General features: G+C 43.6%; 1 protein-coding gene across 2 annotated transcripts in view; it reads left to right on the plus strand.

The window, feature by feature from the left end:
* The window catches only part of il1rapl2 (interleukin 1 receptor accessory protein-like 2), a 976263-nt gene that overhangs the window by 491121 nt on the left and 462352 nt on the right, over positions 1–22790 (plus strand). Inside the window, exons 1-2 of one of the 2 annotated variants that reach the window (XM_048544048.1) lie at positions 1428–1537; positions 1626–1905. In XM_048544048.1, the coding sequence (XP_048400005.1) occupies positions 1667–1905 (239 nt within the window). In that variant the 5' untranslated portion in view covers positions 1428–1537; positions 1626–1666. Of the gene's footprint in view, positions 1–1427; positions 1538–1625; positions 1906–22790 lie in introns of those variants that run through there. The other variant, XM_048544046.2, reaches the window with a different exon arrangement.

Raw genomic sequence — 22790 nt, forward strand, 5'->3', positions numbered from 1 at the left:
TGTTCGTCTACATTTAAATCTTATTTCTGATTGCTGAACTGTAAAATTGCTGGTAATAAGTACTCTGTTAATTGATCAAATCATTGCTTAAATGACATTTTATTTAGAAATGCAAAGTTTACTATATTATTCTGTGACATGTCTCAAAAAGTGTTCCGTACAATGTTCACTTGTTGGATTCTTGCAGCTATCAAGTGTAAACAAATGCCAACTTTCATCCAAATACTAGTGTTATTATCAAAGTTTACAAATTCATCACAAGGCCATAAGATATCGGAGCAGAATTAGGCTATTCGGCCCATCAAATCTGCGCTGCCATTCAATCATGGCTGAAATGTTTTTCACCCCATTCTCCTGTCTTTTCCCCATAACCCTAGATCTCCTTACTCATCAAGAACACATCTCTGTCTTAAATACACCCAATGACTTGGCCTCCACAGTCCCCTGTGGCGATGAGTTCCACAGATTCACCATCCTCTGGCTGAAGAAATTCCTCCACAAATGATTATCCCTTTATTTTGAGGCTGTGCCCTCAGGCCCTCATCTTCTGTGCTAGTGGAGTGATCTTTTTCACTGTACACTGTGTCCAGCATATGAGTATTACCTAAGTTTCAGTGAGATCCCCATTTTGTCCTTCTCAGTGTCAAGTACAGACCCAGTGTCCTCAATCACTCCTCATTTGATAAGTCCTTCATCTCCAAAGTCATTCTTCTAAACCTCCTCTGGACCCCCTCCATTCCCCCTCCATTCCCAGCACATCCTTCCTTAGATATGGAGCTCAAAATGCTCACAATATTCCACATGCAGTCTGACCAGAGCCTCATATAGCTTCAGCAGTACATCTCTGCTCTTGTATTCTAGCCCTCTTGAAATGAATATGAATATTTCATTTGCCTTCTTCACCACCAAGTGCATGTTAACCTTCAGAAAATCTTGAAATTGGTCTCCCAAGACCCTTTGTGCTTCAAATTTCCAAAGCCTTTGCCCATTTAGATAATAGCCTACATCTCTAGAGTTCTTACCAAAGTGCATAAACTCACACTTTCCCATATTGTCTTCCATCTGCCACTTCTTTACCCACTCACCTAGCCTGTCCAAGTCCTTCTGCAGGCTCCCTACTTGCTCAACGTTACCTGTCCCTCCACGTATCTTTGTGTCATCTGTCATGAGCAACAATGTCCTCAATTCCTTCGTCCAGTTTGTTAATGTATAAAGCGAATAATTATGGTTCCAATTCGGACCCCTGTAGAACTCCGCTAGTCACTGGCTCCCATTCTGAAAATGATCCCTTTATCCTACTCTCTGCCTTCAGCCAGTCAGCTAATCTTTCATTCCATGCCAGTACATTGCTCCTAATATCATGGGGTTTTATCTCATTATGCAGACTCCCGTGTGGCACATTGTCAAAGATCTTCTCGAAATCCAAATAGATTGCATCCGTTGGATCTCCTTTATCTAACTTGCCGGTTATCTCCTCAATGAATTCTAACAGATTTGTTAGGCAATGACCTCCCCATCATGGACATCTTAAACTGAAGTACGTATCTTCTAAAGCAGTGGTCTTTTGAAAGTAATGATCTACTGCCTAATGCATTTTTCGTTTCATTTCTATTCCTCTCTTGCAGTTGATGTTTGTATCGACTGGTCTGTGGATCTCAAGAAGTACATGGTACTGGCAGGTGAACCTGTACGTGTAAAATGTGCACTCTTCTATGGATACATTAGGACTAACTACAGCATGGCACAGAATTCAGGGCTCAGCCTAATGTGGTATAAAAATAATGGACAAGGAGATTCTGAAGAGCCAATTATATTCGCTGGACGCAGAATAAGCAAGGAGGAGGATTCCATTTGGTTCCATTCAGCAGAGTTACAAGATAATGGATTCTACACTTGTGTTTTAAGGTGAGGGGAAAATTTATAAAGTGTGTTATAAACACATCATAAAACTGTACTGTTGAAGATGTATTGCTGTAGATTGAGCAGCAGTAACAAATCATTTAAAATTTTTGGAAGGTCGTGAGCTTTAATTGAACATTACTTGAAAAATGTTGCAATGCTAATGTGTAATGTTGTAAAGCCATGCAGATATGATACAAGTAAAGAGAAACACAGGAAGAAAACCTGAGGTATAATTACATTATTCATGTTTCTAAGAGCCTCAGTGTGTTAACAATTAAAGGCTGCATTTAAAGTATGTCAGTATATCTCCTGTGACAGAGTTCATTAGCACTCCAGGGCCTTAACCCCACTTGATGCTGGGTGATTGGACTCATGTTACCTTCCTGATATGGCCCAGATTTCACTGCTGTCTAGATCCCTCACGCAGTCCTGACTGCAAATGACTTCCCAGAATGTTGGGATAACAAGGTGTAGAGCTGGATGAACAGAGCAGGCCCAGCAGCATCAGAGGAGCAGGAAAGCTGACGTTTCGGGCCTAGACCCTTCTTCAGAAATGGGGAAGGGGTAGGGGTTTCTGAAGTAACTAGGGAGCGAGGGGGAGGCAGATAGAAGATGAATAGGGGAGGAGATAAGTGGAGAGGAGACAGACAGGTCAAAGAGGCAGGGATGGAGCTCGTAAAGGTGAGTGTAAGTGGGGAGTTAGGGAGGGGATATGTCAGTCTAGGGAGGGAGGACAGACAGGTCAAGGGGTCGCCTTTACTGGCTCCATCCCCACCTCTTTGACCTGTCTGTCTCCTCTCCACCTATCTTCTCCCCTATTCATCTTCTATCTGCCTCCCCCTCGCCCCCTGTTTATTTCAGAAACCCCTACCCCTCCCCCATTTCTGAATAAGGGTCTTGACCCGAAACGTCAGCCTTCCTGCTCCTCTGATGCTGCTTGGCCTGCTCTGTTCATCTAGCTTTTTACCTTGCTACCTCAGATTGTCCAGCCTCTGCAGTTCCTACTATCCCAAAATGTTGGGCTCTTTCCTACATTGAAAAGACATGCTCTGATGGTGCAAAAGATTTAAATGTGGCATTTTGCTCAGACGATTCAGGATTAATTTGACTATGATGGTGGGTACAGGGTGAGTGGAGAATGTGTGCTGCTAATAACGCCATGAATATAAATCATAGAATCTCTACAATGTGGAAGTGGACCATTCAGACCCTCTGAAGAGTATCAAACACATACCCACCCACCCTGTGCCTGTAACCCTGCATTTTCTGTGGCTGATTCACCTAGACTACACATCCTTGGACGCTATGGGCAATTTACTATGGCCAATCCACATAACTTGCACATCTTTGGACGATGGGAGGAAACCCACATAGACCTGGGGGAGAACATGCAAACTCCAAGCAGACAGCTGCCTGAGGCTGTAATTGAACTTGGGTCATTGGCACTGTGAGGCAGCAGGGCTAACCACTAAGCTATTGTGCTACCCAATGTGTTAATTCAGTCACCGAAATACAACACAAGTGATTCTTCTTCCTACAATCTCGAGGATCTACCAGATCATTCCTTTTGCTGATCTTCTTTATAATTTTACATGAACCACTGTATCTTGCTTTCAGAGTTTCTCGCTGTAAAAGTAACATTACCAAAACTTCATCTCCTGTTTGTAATATCCAAGTTTCACATGCTTATCATCCATTCCCTCAACTTTACTTGGGAAGGTTTGAAATGTTCTGTGCCACTTTCCAGCTTCCCATCAGCTGCTGGAGGGACACAGATCCACAATCCAACACAGAGGATCCAAGATAATGGGAACTGCAGATGCTGGAGATTCCAAGATAATAAAACGTGAGGCTGGATGAACACAGCAGGCCCAGCAGCATCTCAGGAGCACAAAAGCTGATGTTTCGGGCCTAGCTCTGTTGAAGGGTCTAGGCCTGAAACGTCAGCTTTCCTGCTCCTAAGATGCTGCTTGGCCTGCTGTGTTCATCCAGCTCCACACTTTGTTATCTATAATAAAAGTGTGCCACCTCATGACATGTGAGTATATCATTGGCACTTGGAGAGGAACACTGTGCAGTTCAGACTGTCTTGGAGGAGCCTACAGTACCTGATTCATGGTGCCCTGTCGCTTGCTGTATGCCTTGACCATCAAGGAGGGGCAGTACCTTGTCACCAGCGATATGATAAACACCTATCCCCTCCTCCCACCTCAAGCCGCTCCTCCATTTCCCACCTACCAAATTCGTCCCGCCTCCTTGACCTGCCCATCCTCCCTGGACTGACCTATCTCCTCCCCACCTCCCCACCTATCTTCTTTTCTCTCCATCTTCGGTCCGCCTCCCCCTCTCTCCCTATTTATTCCAGAACCCTCACCCCATCCCCCTCTCTGATGAAGGGTCTAGGCCCAAAATGTCAGCTTTTGTGCTCCTGAGATGCTGCTTGGCCTGCTGTGTTCATCCAGCCTCACATTTTATTATCTTACAGAGGATCCATTTGTATCCTAAAAACCTTTCCTCAATCATTTTCAATGGGCTTCGTATCTCATGATAAATTAATTGTCATAAATTAAGTAAAATGTTTAAACTCAGAAGATTCATTTTGCAAGTCTCTGGTAATAAATAATAGAAAATCCAAAACTTTGCCCCAGTTGTGGGGATATTCCTGCCAATGTGCTTTACTTATTGCCTTGAGGGTCTCATGATATGTCTCAAAGGCTCCCTTTATCTATGAGTGACACATTGTGGACTTCAACTCTTTTATGCCCAGGTTACTTGTGATGTCTTGAAAAACTTTAGGCACAGAATTAGAACCTTAGTCTGACTGCATTTTTATTGGTAGTCCATAAGGAGTAATGGAGCTAATTTTTCCACCACTATTTTAGCTCTTATTGCTCTCATTGGATATCGTCTGGGAAGAGTGTAATCAGATTCACAACAGTAAGGGTGGGGATCAGTTCGCTCAGCAAGCTGGATGGCTGTTCTGTAATGTAATAACACCTGCAGTACAGCTCAATTCCCATATCAGCTGAGGTTAACGTGAAGGTCCCCCTTCTCAACCTCTCCCATCACCTGTCACCTGAGGATGCAGCGTCTCTCTAGATGAACTCACCACCAATCTCTCTCTCTCTCTCTCTCTCGACACCAAGCAGCTCTACGTTCTTTTGGGATTTTGGCAACTCTGTCTAAAATTAAGGGTACACTAGGAGAGATCTTGTGGTACAATAGTAGAGTCTTTACCTCTGCTATGGGTGTACAAGACGCCAGTTTGAATGAACATTGAGGTTTTCCCAATAGTTGACACACATCACAAAACTGCACACTGTCCTTATGAACACCTAGTCTTAAAAACACAAATTTAACAATGCTTGAGTTTTCTATACTCCTTCACATCCTGTCAGAGGAATTTCATGTGCTACCAACAATATGTGTGAGGTGTATATATATTAAAAAATGATGAGCAGTCATCTACTGTTTGCTGCAAGATCACTTCCTCATCAAATCCCATCTTTTGTAAGAATACTATAAATTTCTACAACCTCAGTTTCAGTGTGGGACAATTATATTTACTTCTTTAACTCCAGATCTGCGTCCTGAGAATCAATAAAGAAAACCTAACAACCATTTCTTCTGAATTATCCATATTTAAAGAAAGCTTTGGCTAATCTGATATCCATCCATGGCTTTGACCCCTCATGTTGGGCTTTGCTTTGCCAATCATTCACATGAAGGAAAAATACCTGAAACTTGTTTGTGTCATTGTTCTGCTTCTTTGACCTCAGTCAGACAGCATGGGATTATGGGTGAAGATATACCTTTTGTTTCTGCCCAATCATTAGCTCAGAGTAAGTCAACCCCATCCAAAGGTAATTTCTGAACAACACCAATGGTCACTTTTTCAGATATCAAGTCATATTCTCAATGCACTCTGGCATGTATGGAATGGATATGTGCTATCCGTTAAGTCCTTTTATTAAAATCTTGGCTTTCAGTGTGCCTTTTGAAGGAAAGTTATGTCTTTCTCTAGCTAGAGTAGCTACACAACCCCTTAGTACAATTATGGGTTTCCCTCATGACAAAAAGCCTTTGCATCTCCTCTATCTTAATCATCTCTTCCACACTCACAGCAACATTTACCTTTAGCCCCACAGTTGTAGCTAAACTACAGCTTGATCTGTTGTGTTTTCCTCTGACCTTCCTTTTCAGAATTGCCCTTACAAACCACAAAAGATTCCATGGATTCCCCACATAACTTCCAACGTTCCAAAAAAAAAGGTGTCTCACTTTGTTACAGTGGAAAAACTTCAGCCTTCGATTTCTACATCTACCACTGCATCAGAGATAATGGGAACTGCAGATGCTTTATCTCCACCATTGGATTCCTACTTTCCATTTGAGGACGAATTCATCGGACATTCTCAGCTGCCCTTTCATTACTCTGGCTATTTGTTTGTCCTTTCACTGTTCCACTTCCCATCCTTCTCGGTTTTTATGGGGCAATAGCAAAAATTTCCATTTTAATGGATCAGGACAACATAGTCATCATCTCTATTCCTTGCTTGACTGATACAACCCTTTTTTAACATGAGTGCTAATTACTGGAGGAAGTTAGTTTTAAATTCCTCTGAGAATAGTTTCTCTATGAACTTCAAACATGACATTTGCACCTAAAGCCCATACTAAATCGTTAAAATTACTTTGCTTTACCTTTTATATTCAATGTGGGTTGATCCAGCTGCTTCCTCTGTTTCAAAATATTTGCCTGTAAGCCTCATAAGCTGACCCAGATACACTGAAAGTAGCCATTTTTACCACATTCTGATCTTTCTAAACATGATGCATAAACTTCCTGAACTCTCACTGTCTACCTACTTTACATGAGCAGTGTTCATTTTTTTTGGCCACTTCATTTGTTTTGCTACCTTTTCAAATTACATGAAGAATTTGTTTTACATCCTTTTCCTCAAATATTGGTGTAGTGTGCACATTTAAACATTTCCTCGCTGGCCTTCAATTATGAGCAGGTTTTTCTCCTTTCGCTCTCTCTGAATTTCTGCTTCTTATTCCTTTTCCATTCCTCTGGCACGTTCTCTCTGCCTTCCTTTCTCTGCCATTTTGGAGGTCTATTTTGAACTACTTTATTTTCTTTTCATCCTGAAGATTTTTTAGCTGCTGCTGAATCCCCACTAACTCAATTACACAGCGCTTGGTTTATTTCTTCCTTCTCACCATTCCTCCAATTTTCCTACAACAGCATGAACCATTTTGAAGTCAAATACCTTACCTATTACACCATGAGACCACCAAGGGATTGGTTAGTTATCAGTGATAGAGGACAGATCCCAAATAAATCATAACAAGAAAACAAACCGGTCTTACATAACAAAAGGCAATTAATTGCATGATAGTAATGAATGCAAGTTAAATTGATTCATTTGACTTAATTACTAAGACAATCAGGAACAAGGAATGTTACTTATGATCCCATCAGGATCTCTTGCAAGGCTGCCTGATTCTCCACTGAAAGACTGTGATATCTTCATATTGGATAGACCTTAATACAACTTTTACAATAATTATTTCAGAAATATTACCTCAAACAACAGGTTTCCCAAAGCCGTATCTAGGTAATGTAAGTACACATTAAACAGTTGTGAATAGCTGGGCTTTGCAATAATGGCTTGCAGCTGCTAGCTACTGGGCAATGAATGCCCAAATTAAAAGTGTTTAACAAGGTTGAATTTGTTTCTTGTGTCAGAATTTAGCTGCACTGTATAAAGATGCTGTTTCTGTGTTATATATCTCTTTGACTCTATAAATCAGATACATTAAGAGAGGGAAAACGAAACTTTGTCGAAGTTGTGTGATGACAAGGTGTAGAGTTGGATGAACGTGGCAGGTCAAGCAGCATCAAAGATTCAGGAAAGCTGACATTTTGGGTCTGGACTCTTCTTCAGAAATGGGGGAGGGGAAGGAAGTTCTGAAATAAATAAGGAGAGAGGGGGAAGTGGATGGAAGATTGATAAAGGAGCAGATAGGTAGAGAGGAGACAGACAGGTCAAGGGGGCGGGGATGGAGCCAGTAAAGGTGAGTGGAGGTGGGGAGTTAAGGTAGAGGTAGGTCAGTCAAGGGAAGACGGACAGGTCAAGGAGGTGGGGATGAGGGTGGTAGGTAGGAGATGAGGGTGGGGGATTGAGGTTGGAGGAGTGGATAAGTGGGAAAAAGGACAGACAGGTGAGGGAGGTGGGGACGAGCTGGCTGGTTTTGGGATGCGGTTGGGGCTGGGGAGATATTGAAGCTTTTGAAGTCCATGTTGATACCATTGGGCTGCAGGGTTCCCAAGCAAAGTATGAGGTACTGTTCCTACAACCTTCGGGTGGCATTGTTGTGGTACTGCAGGAGGCCCAGGATGGGCATATTGTCCAAGGAGTGGGAAAGGGAGTTGAAGTGGTTCGTGACTGGGAGGTGTAACCGTTTGTCGCGAACAAAATGTAGCTGTTCCACAAAGCGGCCCCCAATCCTCTGACATAGAGGAGGCCACATTGGGAACAGCGGATACAATATACCACATTAGCAGATATTCAGGTGAACATCTGTTTAATGTGGAAGGTTTTCTTGGGGCCTGGGATGGGAATGAAGGGGGAGGAGTAGGGGCAGGTGAAGCACTTCAGCAGTTGCAGGGAAAAGTGCCAGGGGTGGTGTGGCTAGAAGGGAGTGTGAAGCAGACAAGGGAGTCACTGAGAGCATGGCTCCTCTGGAGGGCAAATAAGGGTGGGGAAGGAAAAATGTCTTTGGTAGTGGGGTTAGATTGCAGGAAGCAGCAGGTAATGTTTGAAAATCCCTAAGGTAGAGGGGACTAATTATTAGAATGCTTGAAATTGTTGGAAAGAAAGATGAGTTTTGGTTTTTATTTTCTGAATCATTGAACATTTGAGAGGACGATGAAAATAATATTCAAAGATTTATGTAGTTCTTGCAGTTTCTTTGAAACGAGTGAAGTCAATCTTTTGAAGTGATGGTGTATTTTAAAGAAGTATTGTCTTTATTTGGTTGAATCGCTGATTTTGCTAATGATTCCATTCTCTCCAGTCACAGCAAAGTAAACCTACCTAGATAAACATATTGTCTGGTTAAAACTTCAACAAAGAGAAACGTTATCATTGAAAGAATTTATTTCGCATTATAAGCTATAGGCTAGGTCTTATAATGAAATGTTCTTACCAAACCAGCAAATCTAATCTAATAAACTTTAAAGAAGAAAAAGTACTCAGAACCCAGCATAATTTCTTCAGATGCTTTGCCTCACCCTTTGGGGAGATTTAGTGGAACACATAGAGCAAAATAGAAGATAGGAGCAGGATAGGCCATTGGATCCTGCTCCACTATTCAATATAATCATCACTTCATCTTCGAGCTCAATCCCTTAATCCTGTCTCCCATCCATTTTTCCCTTTACCAGAATGTTTTGGCTTCAGCCACTTTCTGTGAGAATGAATTCCACAGGCTAACTACTCTCTAGGTGAAGAAATTTCTCCTCATCTCAGTCCTAAAAGTTTTACCCCTTAGCCTTAAACAATGATTCCTGGGTCTGGACTTCCCCACCATTGCAAGCATCTAACCTGTATGGTCCTGACAGAAATTTATAGGTTTCTGAGATTCTGCATCTTTCTTCTACAGTATTGCAGTTTAAGATGGCTGCCCTCTGATGATGTGTCATTTTTAAAAAATATGTGTGTTGCTTTATTATTTAGCTTAGTAGCAAAAAGAGGAAGGATGTCTTTATTTGTAGCATGGCCACAAACATAAGTATTATCACTGAGCTTTTATTATTTCTTAAATTCTTAAGATTAAATATAGGTCTTTCTCCAATTTCGCTTCATTGCACTTTGCTGTCTAATGCTTTTTAGCACCTATTCAAAAGCTCAACACAGTGCATCTTATTTAAATTAATTTCTATTATCTTACTTAAAATTTTAATTTTTCATTAATATTTATGTTCAAAGTTTAGCCACTTCACAATTTCACATTCTACAGATGTACTATGCAGTTTTCTAAGCTTTAAAAGTAAGGTACCAGCTTTTACATTTGCAACCATTTTCCCTGTATGATTTGTCTTTTAACATGTTAATTTGCTGAAAATCTGATTAATTACCTATTTACATGGCTCTATGCCAATGATACTACATGACTACTCCTGACTGAGGGCCGACTTCATGGGCAAATAGACAAAATCTCTTATGTTTCAGATGTTCCAGTCCAGAATATTACCACGTTGCTATGACAATATAACAATGGAGAATATCGATAACTTCATATATCAAAGCTCCACAATTAACAGCAATCAACACACATGCGCCACAGAAGGTTATAGCTGTTTTTCTCGCCGTGTAAGGAACATTGTACAACAGCACAATAACCACACTGTGGTTAACACTTCTGCCTCACAGTGTCAGGGACCCAGGTTTGATGCCACCCTCGGGCAACTGTCTGTCTGGAGTTTGCACGTTCTCCCCATGTCTGTATGGGCTTCACGCGGGTGCTGCAGTTTCCTGCCACAATCCAAAGATGTGCAAGTTAGGTGGATTGGCCATGCTAAATTGCCCGTAGTATGCAGGGATGTACAGGCTAGGTGGATTAACCATGGGAACCCACGGTTACAAGGATAGGGTGGGAAAGTGGGGCTACAGAGAAGTTATTTTGAGGGTCCACGTGGACTTGATGGGCTGAATAGCCTGCTTTGGCATGGTAGAGAGTCAGGAATTTTGAGAAAGCAGCAAACTGGCTGAGAGCACCAAACTGAAAATCTAGCAAACTTGCATCCTTAGACCATCGTCAACAGTTGTGTGACCTGAAGAAGATATTCCAGGCAGGAAAAAAGGTTGAACAGTTTCCATCTCTTGACAGAATAAGGTCACCAACTTAGAATTCCTAGATCATGATAATTCCACTAACATGCACTCATTGGAGAAATGATAATACCCTCGCCAACTTGGCCATATTTATCAGGCAGATGATGGCATATACCCAAAGGCCTGTACAGTGAATTGGCCACTGGGTCATGACTTCCTGGATATCTATATCTCCACAATAAGAGTCCATGTAGTTGAGATGTGAATATGGCAGACGTTGGCATTGACAACTGAGAGACACTGACGGCAGTGAGTTACATAGGCTGGCTGTTTGGAAGAAAAGTGGAAGAGCTGAACAAAACTGAAAGGCTCAGGGGCAAGAAAGGGACCCAGGCAAATAAAAATGAAACCAGCAAGCTGTGCTCTTTTTCTGCTCACTGTCTTCGTCTGCACCTAATGTGGCAGACACTACCAAGCCAGAGTGGGGCTCTTGGGCCACACATCAGGGAACGCTTTGTTAGAAACATACAAAAATAGGAAATAGGTGCAGGAGTAGGCCATTCTGCCCCTCTAGCCTGCGCCGCAATTCAAATGATCGTGGCTGATCATGCAATTTCAGTACCTGACTTCCGCTTTGTCTCCACAACCCTTGATCCCTGTAGCTGCAAGTGCCACATCCAACTTCCTCTTAAGTATATCTAACACACTGGCCCCAACAGCATTTTGTGATAGAGAATTCCACAACCCTCTGAGTGACAAAATTCTTCCTCAGTTCAGCCCTGAAAGGCTTACTCCTTACTCTTACACTGTAACCCTGAATTCTGGACTTTTGCAACATTGAGAATGTTCTTCCCACATCCAGCCCATGTCGTCCCATCAGGATTTTAGAGGTAGTTAGAAATGCTGATGCTGAATAATGCAGTGTGGAGCTGGAGGAGCACAGCAGGTCAGGCAGCATCAGAGGAGCAGGAAAGTTGATGTTTCGGGTTGGGAACTTTCTTTGGAATTTTAGAATTCTTCAGAAATGCCAACTTTCCTGCTCCACTGATGCTGCCTGGCCTACTGTGCTCTATCAGGATTTTGTATGTTTCCATGAGATCCACCCCTCATTCCTGTAAATTCTAGTAAATACCATCCTGGTCGATCCAATCTTTCTTCATATGTCAGTTCTGCCATCCCAGGAATCAGCCTCGTGAACCTTCACTGGCATCCCTCAATAGCAAGAATGTGCTTCCATCAGACTAGGGGACTAAAACTGCACACAATACTCCAGGTGTGATCTCACCAAGGGCGTGCATCACTGCAGTAAGAAATCCCCACTCCTGTACTCAAATCAATAATGATATGGAGACCCCAATTCAAAAAAAATCAAGCCATCTGCAATTTTAGCAAAATAAAAGCCTCTGATATATTATTAGGCCTGATTCTGTGTTGGCAATAGTTCATAATAAAATTAAACCAGTAAACTAATTATAGTTATTGTCTCATGGTCAAGCTGAAAAATTCTAGGCAGGCATTTAATATTTCTGAATAGTATGTCTGAAAGTCAATTGGACTGGACAGTTAGAAAATATTTAATGTAGCGATACATTTGTGATTATTACATCTATCGCAGATTTCAGCCTGCACATAAATACTTGGAATTTGCGAGGTGCCTTTGAGTTACATAACTATGTTTTTGGAGAACTGGATTTCTGCTTTACTTAACCAAATATTAATTTGATTTTTTTTATGCACCTAAAGATTGTGAATGTTGCAGTTGTGCTTTTAAACTTGCACGGATTGGATGCCTGTCCCTAATTAAGAAGATACAATTCAGGTTCCAAACCCGAGCATGAGACAACTGCCTGTGAATACTCAGAAAGACAAAGGCAATTCATGGTTCCTTTGACATTGCCAGAATATACTTTATCCATGATTGAAAATCCTGGTGTGGTACAACTGAAGATTTGTTTTGTGGCTATGCATCTCGACACCAAATGCTGTGTATGAGGAAATGTTTGTATGACAATAGAGATTGTCTCTTTCAGTGAGATGGAAGAATGCTCTGCTGGCCTTTGGAAAGCCACCAGTGAATAGCCATTTCAAAGTAACCAGTTGAATTTTTCCCCACACCAGGGATAAAACACAAAAGCGAAGCTGTGGACAAGGAAGATCTTCCAAAACTGATGCTTTTAAGTCAGATTTGGCAGTATGGAGTCACATGTCACTGATTCCCTCAACAGTGAAGGTGTATAAACAGAAATTATCGGGCTTGAGGTGGTTTCCTTACCCCCAAAAGATGTAAAACATGTTAGATGTAAGAGCATCTCATTTGTATTTATCATCAGATAGTCTTAAAGAGAGAACATCAAGTGACATCTCAAAATCTCTGCCCTTAAGAGTTCTGGCTGAATAGTACTACTGCTTGCACAGTTGATTTGGGTCTAAATAGCACTACATTATCACTTGAGCAGCTCACTTCAACTGCATGTATTTGACAAGGTTTTAGCATAATGACACATAGTCAGTTTTGGAATGCAGTAAGCATCCAAAAAAAAAGTCTTGAACAGATCTCCCCTGAGGCACACAGAGAAAATTTGATGTAGAATTTGATGGTTCTGGAATAATAGGCTTCCTCAGACATCACCGATTACAGCTGTTAGCACTGCGCCAGTGCATTTCTAAGGCTGCAGTGTAGTAGTGTTTTCAAAGTATGGAGAGACGTAACAGAGGTTTGTCTCTATATTCGATTGTGCAAACAAAATGTTTTTACCAGCTTCTGATCCAGTCCACCTCAATGAATCCACAGGTGCAAATGTGGAGCAGGTCAGGCAGCATCAGCGGAGCAGGACAGTTCATGTTTCGGGTTTTCACCCTTCATCGGGATATTGAATCTACCATCTGCAGTTCTTGCTATCTCCAACATATAAAATGTTATGTGAAGCAAATAATTCAAGTCTGCAAGTGTTCTGAATGCAGGATAATAAAACAAACTCCTCATGAATTTATGGCTAATATGATTTTAATTATTGTAATCTCAAAGTGGTAGCAGCACTTGATTATTAACTAGTAATTCCTAGTGATAAACATCAGAACTTAACTCAATCAGTGTTGACCAGCTTCTCAGCACTTGCCGTCTGGCCTTACCACAGACGAAGACCTATGTGGACGATGTAGCAAATGCTATCTGAGGATTTGTACCATGCCAATGGTCACCAACTTCAGGAGAAAATGTAAGGGGACATGTAGGAATATATTTTTTGAAGATGGCTGATCTTAACAGGTAAGTTACTCTAATATTGTAGTACCACTGGAAGATAGTCATACCTTCATCAAACATAATCAGTATAATGGGCATGAATTGAACATACAGTTAATAACAGCACTTACAAGTTTTTACCCCAGAGAATTCAGAAGTTAACAGTGAAGTTGATCAGCTGATCAAGTCTCATTGGCATCTGAGTTGTGTATCTCTCTCCCAGTATCTGGTCTGTTTATATCTTTTTATTTTCACAATCTTGTTCTGCTTTCTTGTTGTTTAATCCGACTTTCATGCCCTCTGTCAGTGACTTCAGTATTTCATGTCATGATTGATCTGTCAATTGAGTCCTTAAATTAAAGAAGGTTATAGAAGCTCATGATCTATCAAAGGCTTTCCAACACTCTGCTGTGGATCTTACTTCTCCATCATGTGAGACTGTATTCCTTTCAATACATGCTGCATTCTGAGCTGACTTCAAGCAGCAGCACAGCCACTTTCAACATTATAGACATGCAGTCTTATCTCTCATGAGATCCTGAGAAACTGAAAGATTAAAAGTCTTGGAACTTAGCAATTTGGCAACCACTTACATTGACACACCTCCTAAACTCTTGTTTTAGGCTCAATCGAGTGGGTACTTAAACTTGATCAACATCGCTAAGCAATCACATCAGGTGCAATTTTCTCCTCCCTGGTGTGCTGTGAGTAATGATGAGAAAGATGAGAAAATACACTGAGAATAAAACATCAGGTTCCCAACGTCAAGAAAAATGCTCCCAGTTTCTTCAACCCAAGCTGTGAATGGTAACTTACAAATCTTGCCACTGAGTGGTGACTGTCCTATTTCCATGCTTTATATCAACACACCAGGATCACCTCATTAAGAAATCACGTCTAATTCTCTTCGCCCTCCCCAGCTTTGGTACAAGTTTTCAATCTGTTAGTCGGAGAGGTAGATGACAGCTGTAAATGCCAAAGGCTTAACATGACCGTTAGGCAACTACTTCTGAAGGGTATCTACAGTCAGTCAGAAGGTACTGCACAGCGAGTCAAGGAAATGCTTTATACCAGTCAAGTATTTGGCTGCAGCTAGTCAGGCTTTTGGTCCTACCAGAGTCTAAAGATCTGTGTCCTTGCATTCTAGGATTCGATCCTCAGCCTGTCCATCAGCTGTGTATAAATCATTAAATGCAATGCAATGCATGTAATTCAAAGTGTTGAAGTCCATGAACTTTGATTAGAAGAGTATGCAGTGGAAGAATCAGACCAAACATTGGCCCTATGAGTGTAAGGCGATGGTACTATATCCCTCAGGACTGTAGGAGATCACTGACCTCTTCCTTGCTTCCCTGTGCCTCCTGGAGCATCGTGCAGACTCAGGCTGTGATCTATGTCCAAACTGGTCTGATCTGGGTGTATGGCCTCTTAAGATGTTCAACTGGAAACAGAGCTACACTCCTCTCCACCAGCCTGACCACCTACACCTCCAGCCCAAGAAACGAGCCACAAGCTTTCCTTTCCTCTGGGTCATGCCTTGAATGTTGAGCCTCAAACACCACAAGTCAGTGCCCGTCCTTAGTGTGTAGCATCTAAAGCAATGTGTAGCTATCCTTAAATATGGAAACAGAGGCATGCAAGCAGGAAGATCACAGCAGGGGCAAGGTCCTCTCTGTCTGAGAAAGACACCCAAGAGACTGGGCTTTGAGAGAATGAGGGGAAGAGCCGAAGATTGCATGAGAAAAGTCATAATGAAAAGTCACAAAGTCCAAGGAAGTTGATGGCCTAGTGGTATTATTACTGGACTGTTAATCCAGAAACCCAGGTAATGCCCTGAAGACTGGGTTCAAATTCCACCCTGACACATGATGGAATTTGAATTCAATAAAACAAGATTGTGATTAATCTAATGATAACCGTCAAATTATTGTTGGTTCACTAATGTCCTTTGGGAAAGGAAACTGGCATCCTTTCCTGTCCTGGTCTACATGTGACCCTAGACTCGCAACAATGTGACTGACTCTAAACTGCCCTCTGTGCAACTTGGAATGGGTATTAAGTGCTGGCCTAGCCAGTGACACCTAACCCCATATATGAATTTAAAATGAAGTTTTAATGGACTGGGTGCCAGAAATATTACTCAAAAAAACACTTTAAATACAAAGTGATAATTCTGCCGATCCGCACATTTTACCAGTGCAGCCCTCCTTTGAACATTTGGCTAGAGACAACACCAATATTCTGGACTACTGTATCAAATCAAATCAAACCAGTTCATCTTCTCTTATAGAAGCTCCTATTTAGCCCTGTCAGTACTGTGTGAAAATGTGTTATTCATTAAAGACAAAAGATCTTTATCGCACATAAACTTTAAAAGTAGAATGTAGGAACAAAAATATGCCATCCGATGATGTGTTCTTGTAAGCAAGCTTAAAGGAATCTTACATTTTCTGTCAGATATCTGCCAAAACTGTGCAAAAAGCAGCAATAATTTGCACTTTGAAAATAAATTGATTGTAAAATCCAACTGAAAATGGTGTTACATATCTAAACTTGAGCCAGCCTTTCAGTAAAGCTCAACTCAGAGGATACTAATTGAGTGCAAACGGATTTATCAGATTTACAGAAACCAAACAAGGAACATAAAAGCAGGAAACAAAAAAATGCTGGAAATCACAGCAGGTCAGGCAGTATCCATGGAGAGAAAGCAAGCTAACGTGTTGAATCTAGATGACTCATCATCAGAGCTGGAGTAAAGTGTGAAGGGGACTACACTTATGCAATAGTTGGCGGGGAGGGGTGCAGAGTAGTGGGGAGGGGTGGTGGTTAGAGAACCGAGGAAGAAAGGCATTGGTAGTTGGCAGAACAGTGATGCGTGTAACCGTTAAACTGGAAAGAACAGACAGTCACACTCGGGTGGGGGAAAGGAGAGAGGGTGACAGAAAATGTATCAAGCAAAGCTAAAAGAAAGGGAAGGAACGGGTTCACTTTAGCTTGGATGAAGAGTCATCTCGACTGTCCATGGATGCTGCCTGACCTACTGTGATCTTCAGCACTTTTTGTTTTAAGTCCAGATTCCACATCTGCAGTAATTTGCTCCGACATAAGAATAGGAGTGGACCATTCAGTCCATCAGTCTTGCTCCACCTATAGCTAAGATAATGGCTGATCAACTACCTTAACACAATATAATAAAATGTGAGGCTGGATGAACACAGCAGGCCAAGCAGCATCTCAGGAGCACAAAAGCTGACGTTTCGGGCCTAGACCCTTCATCAGAGAGGGGGATGGGGAGAGGGAGCTGGAATAAATAAGGAGAGAGGGGGAGGCGGACTGAAGATGGAGAGTAAAGAAGATAGGTGGAGAGAGTATAGGTGGGGAGGTAGGGAGGGGATAGGTCAGTCCAGGGAAGACGGACAGGTCAAGGAGGTGGGATGAGGTTAGTAGGTAGCTGGGGGTGCGGCTTGGTGTGGGAAGAAGGGATGGGTGAGAGGAAGAACCGGTTAGGGAGGCAGAGACAGGTTGGACTGGTTTTGGGATGCAGTGGGTGGGGGGGAAGAGCTGGGCTGGTTGTGTGGTGCAGTGGGGGGAGGGGACGAACTAGGCTGGTTTAGGGATGCAGTAGGGGAAGGGGAGATTTTGAAACTGGTGAAGTCCACATTGATACCATATGGCTGCAGGGTTCCCAGGCGGAATATGAGTTGCTGTTCCTGCAACTTTCGGGTGGCATCATTGTGGCAGTGCAGGAGGCCCATGATGGACATGTCATCTAGAGAATGGGAGGGGGAGTGGAAATGGTTTGAGACTGGGAGGTGCAGTTGTTTGTTGCGAACTGAGCGGAGGTGTTCTGCAAAGCGGTCTCCAAGCCTCCGCTTGGTTTCCCCAATGTAGAGGAAGCCACACCGGGTACAATGGATGCAGTATACCACATTGGCAGATGTGCAGGTGAACCTCTGGTTAATGTGGAATGTCATCTTGGGGCCTGCGATAGGGGTGAGGGAGGAGGTGTGGGGGCAAGTGTAGCATTTCCTGCAGTTGCAAGGGAAGGTGCCGGGTGTGGTGGGGTTGGAGGGCAGTGTGGAGCGAACAAGGGAGTCACGGAGAGAGTGGTCTCTCTGGAAAGCAGACAGGGGAGGGGATGGAAAAATGTCTTGGGTGGTGGGGTCGGATTGTAAATGGCGGAAGTGTCGGAGGATGATGCGTTGTATCCGGAGGTTGGTGGGGTGGTGTGTGAGAACGAGGGGTATCCTCTTAGGGCGGTTGGGGCGGGGGCGGGGTGTGAGGGATGTGTTGCGGGAAATATGGGAGACGTGGTCAAGGGCGTTCTCGATCACTGTGGGGGGTAAGTTGCGGTCCTGAAAGAACTTGGACATCTGGGATGTGCGGGAGTGGAATGTCTTATCGTGGGAGCAGATGCGGCGGAGGCGGAGGAATTGGGAATAGGGGATGGAATTTTTGCAGGAGGGTGGGTGGGAGGAGATGTATTCTAGGTAGCTGTGGGAGTCGGTGGGCTTGAAATGGACATCAGTTACAAGACGTCCAGTCCCTGTACACCTGCATTCCGCATGGAGATGGCCTCAAGGCCCTCCGCTTCTTCCTGTCCCGCAGGCCCGCCCAGTCCCCCTCCACCGACACTCACATCTGCCTAGCTGAATTCGTCCTCACACTCAACAACTTCTCTTTTGACTCCTCCCACTTCCTACAGACTAAGGGCGTGGCCATGGGCACCCGCATGGGCCCCAGCTATGCCTGCCTCTTTGTAGGTTACGTGGAACAGTCCCTCTTCCGCACCTACACAGGCCCCAAACCCCACCTCTTCCTCCGGTACACTGATGACTGTATCGGCGCCGCCTCTTGCTCCCCAGAGGAGCTCGAACAGTTCATCCACTTCACCAACACCTTCCACCCCAACCTTCAGTTCACCTGGGCCATCTCCAGCACATCCCTCACCTTCCTGGACCTCTCAGTCTCCATCTCAGGCAACCAGCTTGTAACTGATGTCCATTTCAAGCCCACCGACTCCCACAGCTACCTAGAATACACCTCCTCCCACCCAACCTCCTGCAAAAATTCCATCCCCTATTCCCAATTCCTCCGCCTCCGCCGCATCTGCTCCCACGATGAGGCATTCCACTCCAGCACATCCCAGATGTCCAAGTTCTTCAAGGACCGCAACTTTCCCCCCACAGTGATCGAGAACGCCCATGACCGCGTCTCCCGTATTTCCCGCAACACATCCCTCACACCCCGCCCCCGCCCCAGCCGCCCTAAGAGGATCCCCCTCGTTCTCACACACCACCCCACCAACCTCCGGATACAACGCATCATCCTCCGACACTTCCGCCATCTACAATCCGACCCCACCACCCAAGACATTTTTCCATCCCCTCCCCTGTCTGCTTTCCGGAGAGACCACTCTCTCCGTGACTCCCTTGTTCGCTCCACACTGCCCTCCAACCCCACCACACCCGGCACCTTCCCCTGCAACCGCAGGAAATACTACACTTGTCCCCACACCTCCTTCCTCACCCCTATCCCAGGCCCCAAGATGACATTCCACATTAAGCAGAGGTTCACCTGCACATCTGCCAATGTGGTATACTGCATCCATTGTACCCGGTGTGGCTTCCTCTACATTGGGGAAACCAAGCGGAGGCTTGGAGACCGCTTTGCAGAACACCTCCGCTCAGTTCGCAACAAACAACTGCACCTCCCAGTCGCAAACCATTTCCACTCCCCCTCCCATTCTCTAGATGACATGTCCATCATGGGCCTCCTGCACTGCCACAATGATGCCACCCGAAGGTTGCAGGAACAGCAACTCATATTCCGCCTGGGAACCCTGCAGCCATATGGTATCAATGTGGACTTCACCAGTTTCAAAATCTCCCCTTCCCCTACTGCATCCCTAAACCAGCCCAGTTCATCCCCTCCCCCCACTGCACCACACAACCAGCCCAGCTCTTCCCCACCACCCACTGCATCCCAAAACCAGTCCAACCTGTCTCTGCCTCCCTAACCGGTTCTTCTTCTCACCCATCCCTTCCTCCCACACCAAGCCGCACCCCCAGCTTCTTACTAACCTCATCCCACCTCCTTGACCTGTCCGTCTTCCCTGGACTGACCTATCCCCTCCCTACCTCCCCACCTATACTCTCTCCACCTATCTTCTTTACTCTCCATCTTCGGTCCGCCTCCCCCTCTCTCCCTATTTATTCCAGCTCCCTCTCCCCATCCCCCTCTCTGATGAAGGGTCTAGGCCCGAAACGTCAGCTTTTGTGCTCCTGAGATGCTGCTTGGCCTGCTGTGTTCATCCAGCCTCACGCTTTATTCTCTTGGAATTCTCCAGCATCTGCAGTTCCCATTATCTCTACCTTAACACAATAGCATGTTGAACCATCAGTTTTGGGAGGAAGAGTCTGGGAGTTATAGAATGAGACATTAGCAAATTGCTGTGCAGAGATAAGTGAAAAATAGTGACCTTCTTTGCGCAGAATTCCAGAAACCTGTCAACTCTTCGACAAAATCCATATATTCCGTAAGCACAAACTCAGTGAACTAATATTGATTTACTGCAGCAGTTTTATCAGCATGTTTGGCAGCGCGCTGCATTAACACTTAATGCACAAAATTACCGCAACTCAATGCTCAATTAACTGTGCACTAAACCCTAGGAACAGAGGAAATTAGCTTCCATGTGTTTGATGGTCCTGCTAATGCCTTTGGCAGTTGGTGGAGTGGAAGATTTGCTTATTGCCAGAGCCCACGCTCAACGTTGAAACAGCCAAAATGATGAGTAAGATTGAAGTTGATTTTCACGATGTGATGAAGAATTATTATGAACTCTCTGGGGTATGCATCCTGCTTCTGATACCTGAGTTGCCATTGCTCGGATCCTTGCAATTTAACCTAGTACATGTTAACAAAACAATAGACTGGACTAAGTAGTGAGCACGAGGTTTTTAGTGTTGCAGCTCATTGGAGAAGTAATTGTTTATATTTGTTATCCTTTTTCAATATTTCTCATGAAAAGTAGAACAAATTAAGTTGTTGAACTGGGTTGAAATTTCCTTGGAATGTGTTCATGTATTTGAATACAATAATGGGATTTTCATGCTGAAATATATTTTGAAAGTTCTGCAAAGAAGAGTCACAGACCAAACCCATCTCTAGGCTATTTTGAATTGATAGCATTTGGTGCTTAATTTTGTTGTTTCCTTTGCAATCCAAGAGGTCTATGATTTTTAAACCAAAGCAGTAACAGAAGAGCCACATTCCAGTTGGCTTATCATATACACTGGACTTTGTCTGAGCCCCTTTTTTTTGATCATGGCCTCAGGGGTTGACTGGTAAAGTGGGCAAAAGTATTCATTCTTTCAGACATTCTATAGTGAAGTTATTATTTAATTAATAGAAAGAAGAAAATGGGATCGTGAATAGTTTATTCCTTCTAGAAAGACAGTACGTGGTTAGTTCAAAGATTTTGCTCTGTAGATTGGGCTTTTTACCTGTAGTCCTTCCACAAATGTAAATTCCACAAATGGGGGAGTCTCTCATTGCTGCTGAAGTAGCTCCACAAAGGCCGGTATCCCGTCACCAAGTCACTAGCACGTGACACTGACCTAGCTTCCTAAGAACTGGTTCCGAGAGTGAACAGAACCCCTGACACTCCTGTTCTATCTGTCAGCCAGGGCTCCCTGATTAGACCAGATTCAAGGCCCCAATCAGGAAACTCATTTTTCTATGAGATCTACCCGGCTGACCTCATTCCAATCGCTGCATTTACCCTGTCAAATTACTTCTGTAATAAATTAAAAATTATTTACCTGGTAATTGTGTTGACATTTATGCAGGAAAATGAACTCAGGGCAATTCTGTTGGGAAGGGGGTAACTTGCTTGTTATTGATGGGTAGAATGACCAAACCAGAGGGCGCAGTCTGTCCCAAGTGTCATGTATGAAGTGGCCATCAGTTATCATTGAGTGTTGGTGTTTTGGATGATGGCAACCTGCTGCAGCGACTGAACAGCTGGATAGCATATACTGGCCAAAAAGAGGTGTCGGAATTGTTGTAATTGACCAGGCATAAAATCAATATTTAGGACCTTCGCAGCATATTCGCCAGAGTTTAGAAAAATGAGAGGAGACGTAATTGAGTTATATACGATGCTAAAGGGGATTGACAAAGTACAAGTGAGTCAGATGTTTCCCCTTATGGGCAATTCAGAATGAGAGATCACAGTCTTCGGTGAGGGGTGGCAGATTTAAAACTGAGATGGGGAGCAATTACTTTTCTCAATGCAATGTGGTTCTGTGGAATTGACTGCCCCGGGGTATTTTGGATGCTGTTTTTAGTCGATTAAAAGTTATAGGCAGGTTGGCAGGAGAGAGGAGTTGAGGCCAAGATAAGATCAGCCTTGATTCTATGAAAGGAAGAGCAGGCTCAAGGTGCTGAATTGCCCACTCCTGCTTCTAGTTCTTAAGTTCGCAAACTGTCATTGAAGAGAGGATCCAAGCTTTCCTGCTCCTCGGATGCTGCCTGGCCTGCTGTGTGCATCCAGCTCCACACTGTGCTATCTTTGAAGAGGGGCTTTGTATGGCTGACTGGACTACTTGCTGAACCTACATATAAATAGACCCTACAATGTGCTTGTATTTGAATTAAATGACATATTACTCACATCGTTGTCCTATACCTTGTAGAACTGAAGTCATAATAATGTTTGAATCTGAGTGGCTGCGTTATGCATAACAAATTGTGTTAGATTGGATTATGACATCTGCCAGAAGGGCATTGAACTG

Source organism: Stegostoma tigrinum, chromosome 15 (assembly GCF_030684315.1).
Source record: "Stegostoma tigrinum isolate sSteTig4 chromosome 15, sSteTig4.hap1, whole genome shotgun sequence".
Classification (NCBI taxonomy): Eukaryota; Metazoa; Chordata; class Chondrichthyes; order Orectolobiformes; family Stegostomatidae; genus Stegostoma; species Stegostoma tigrinum.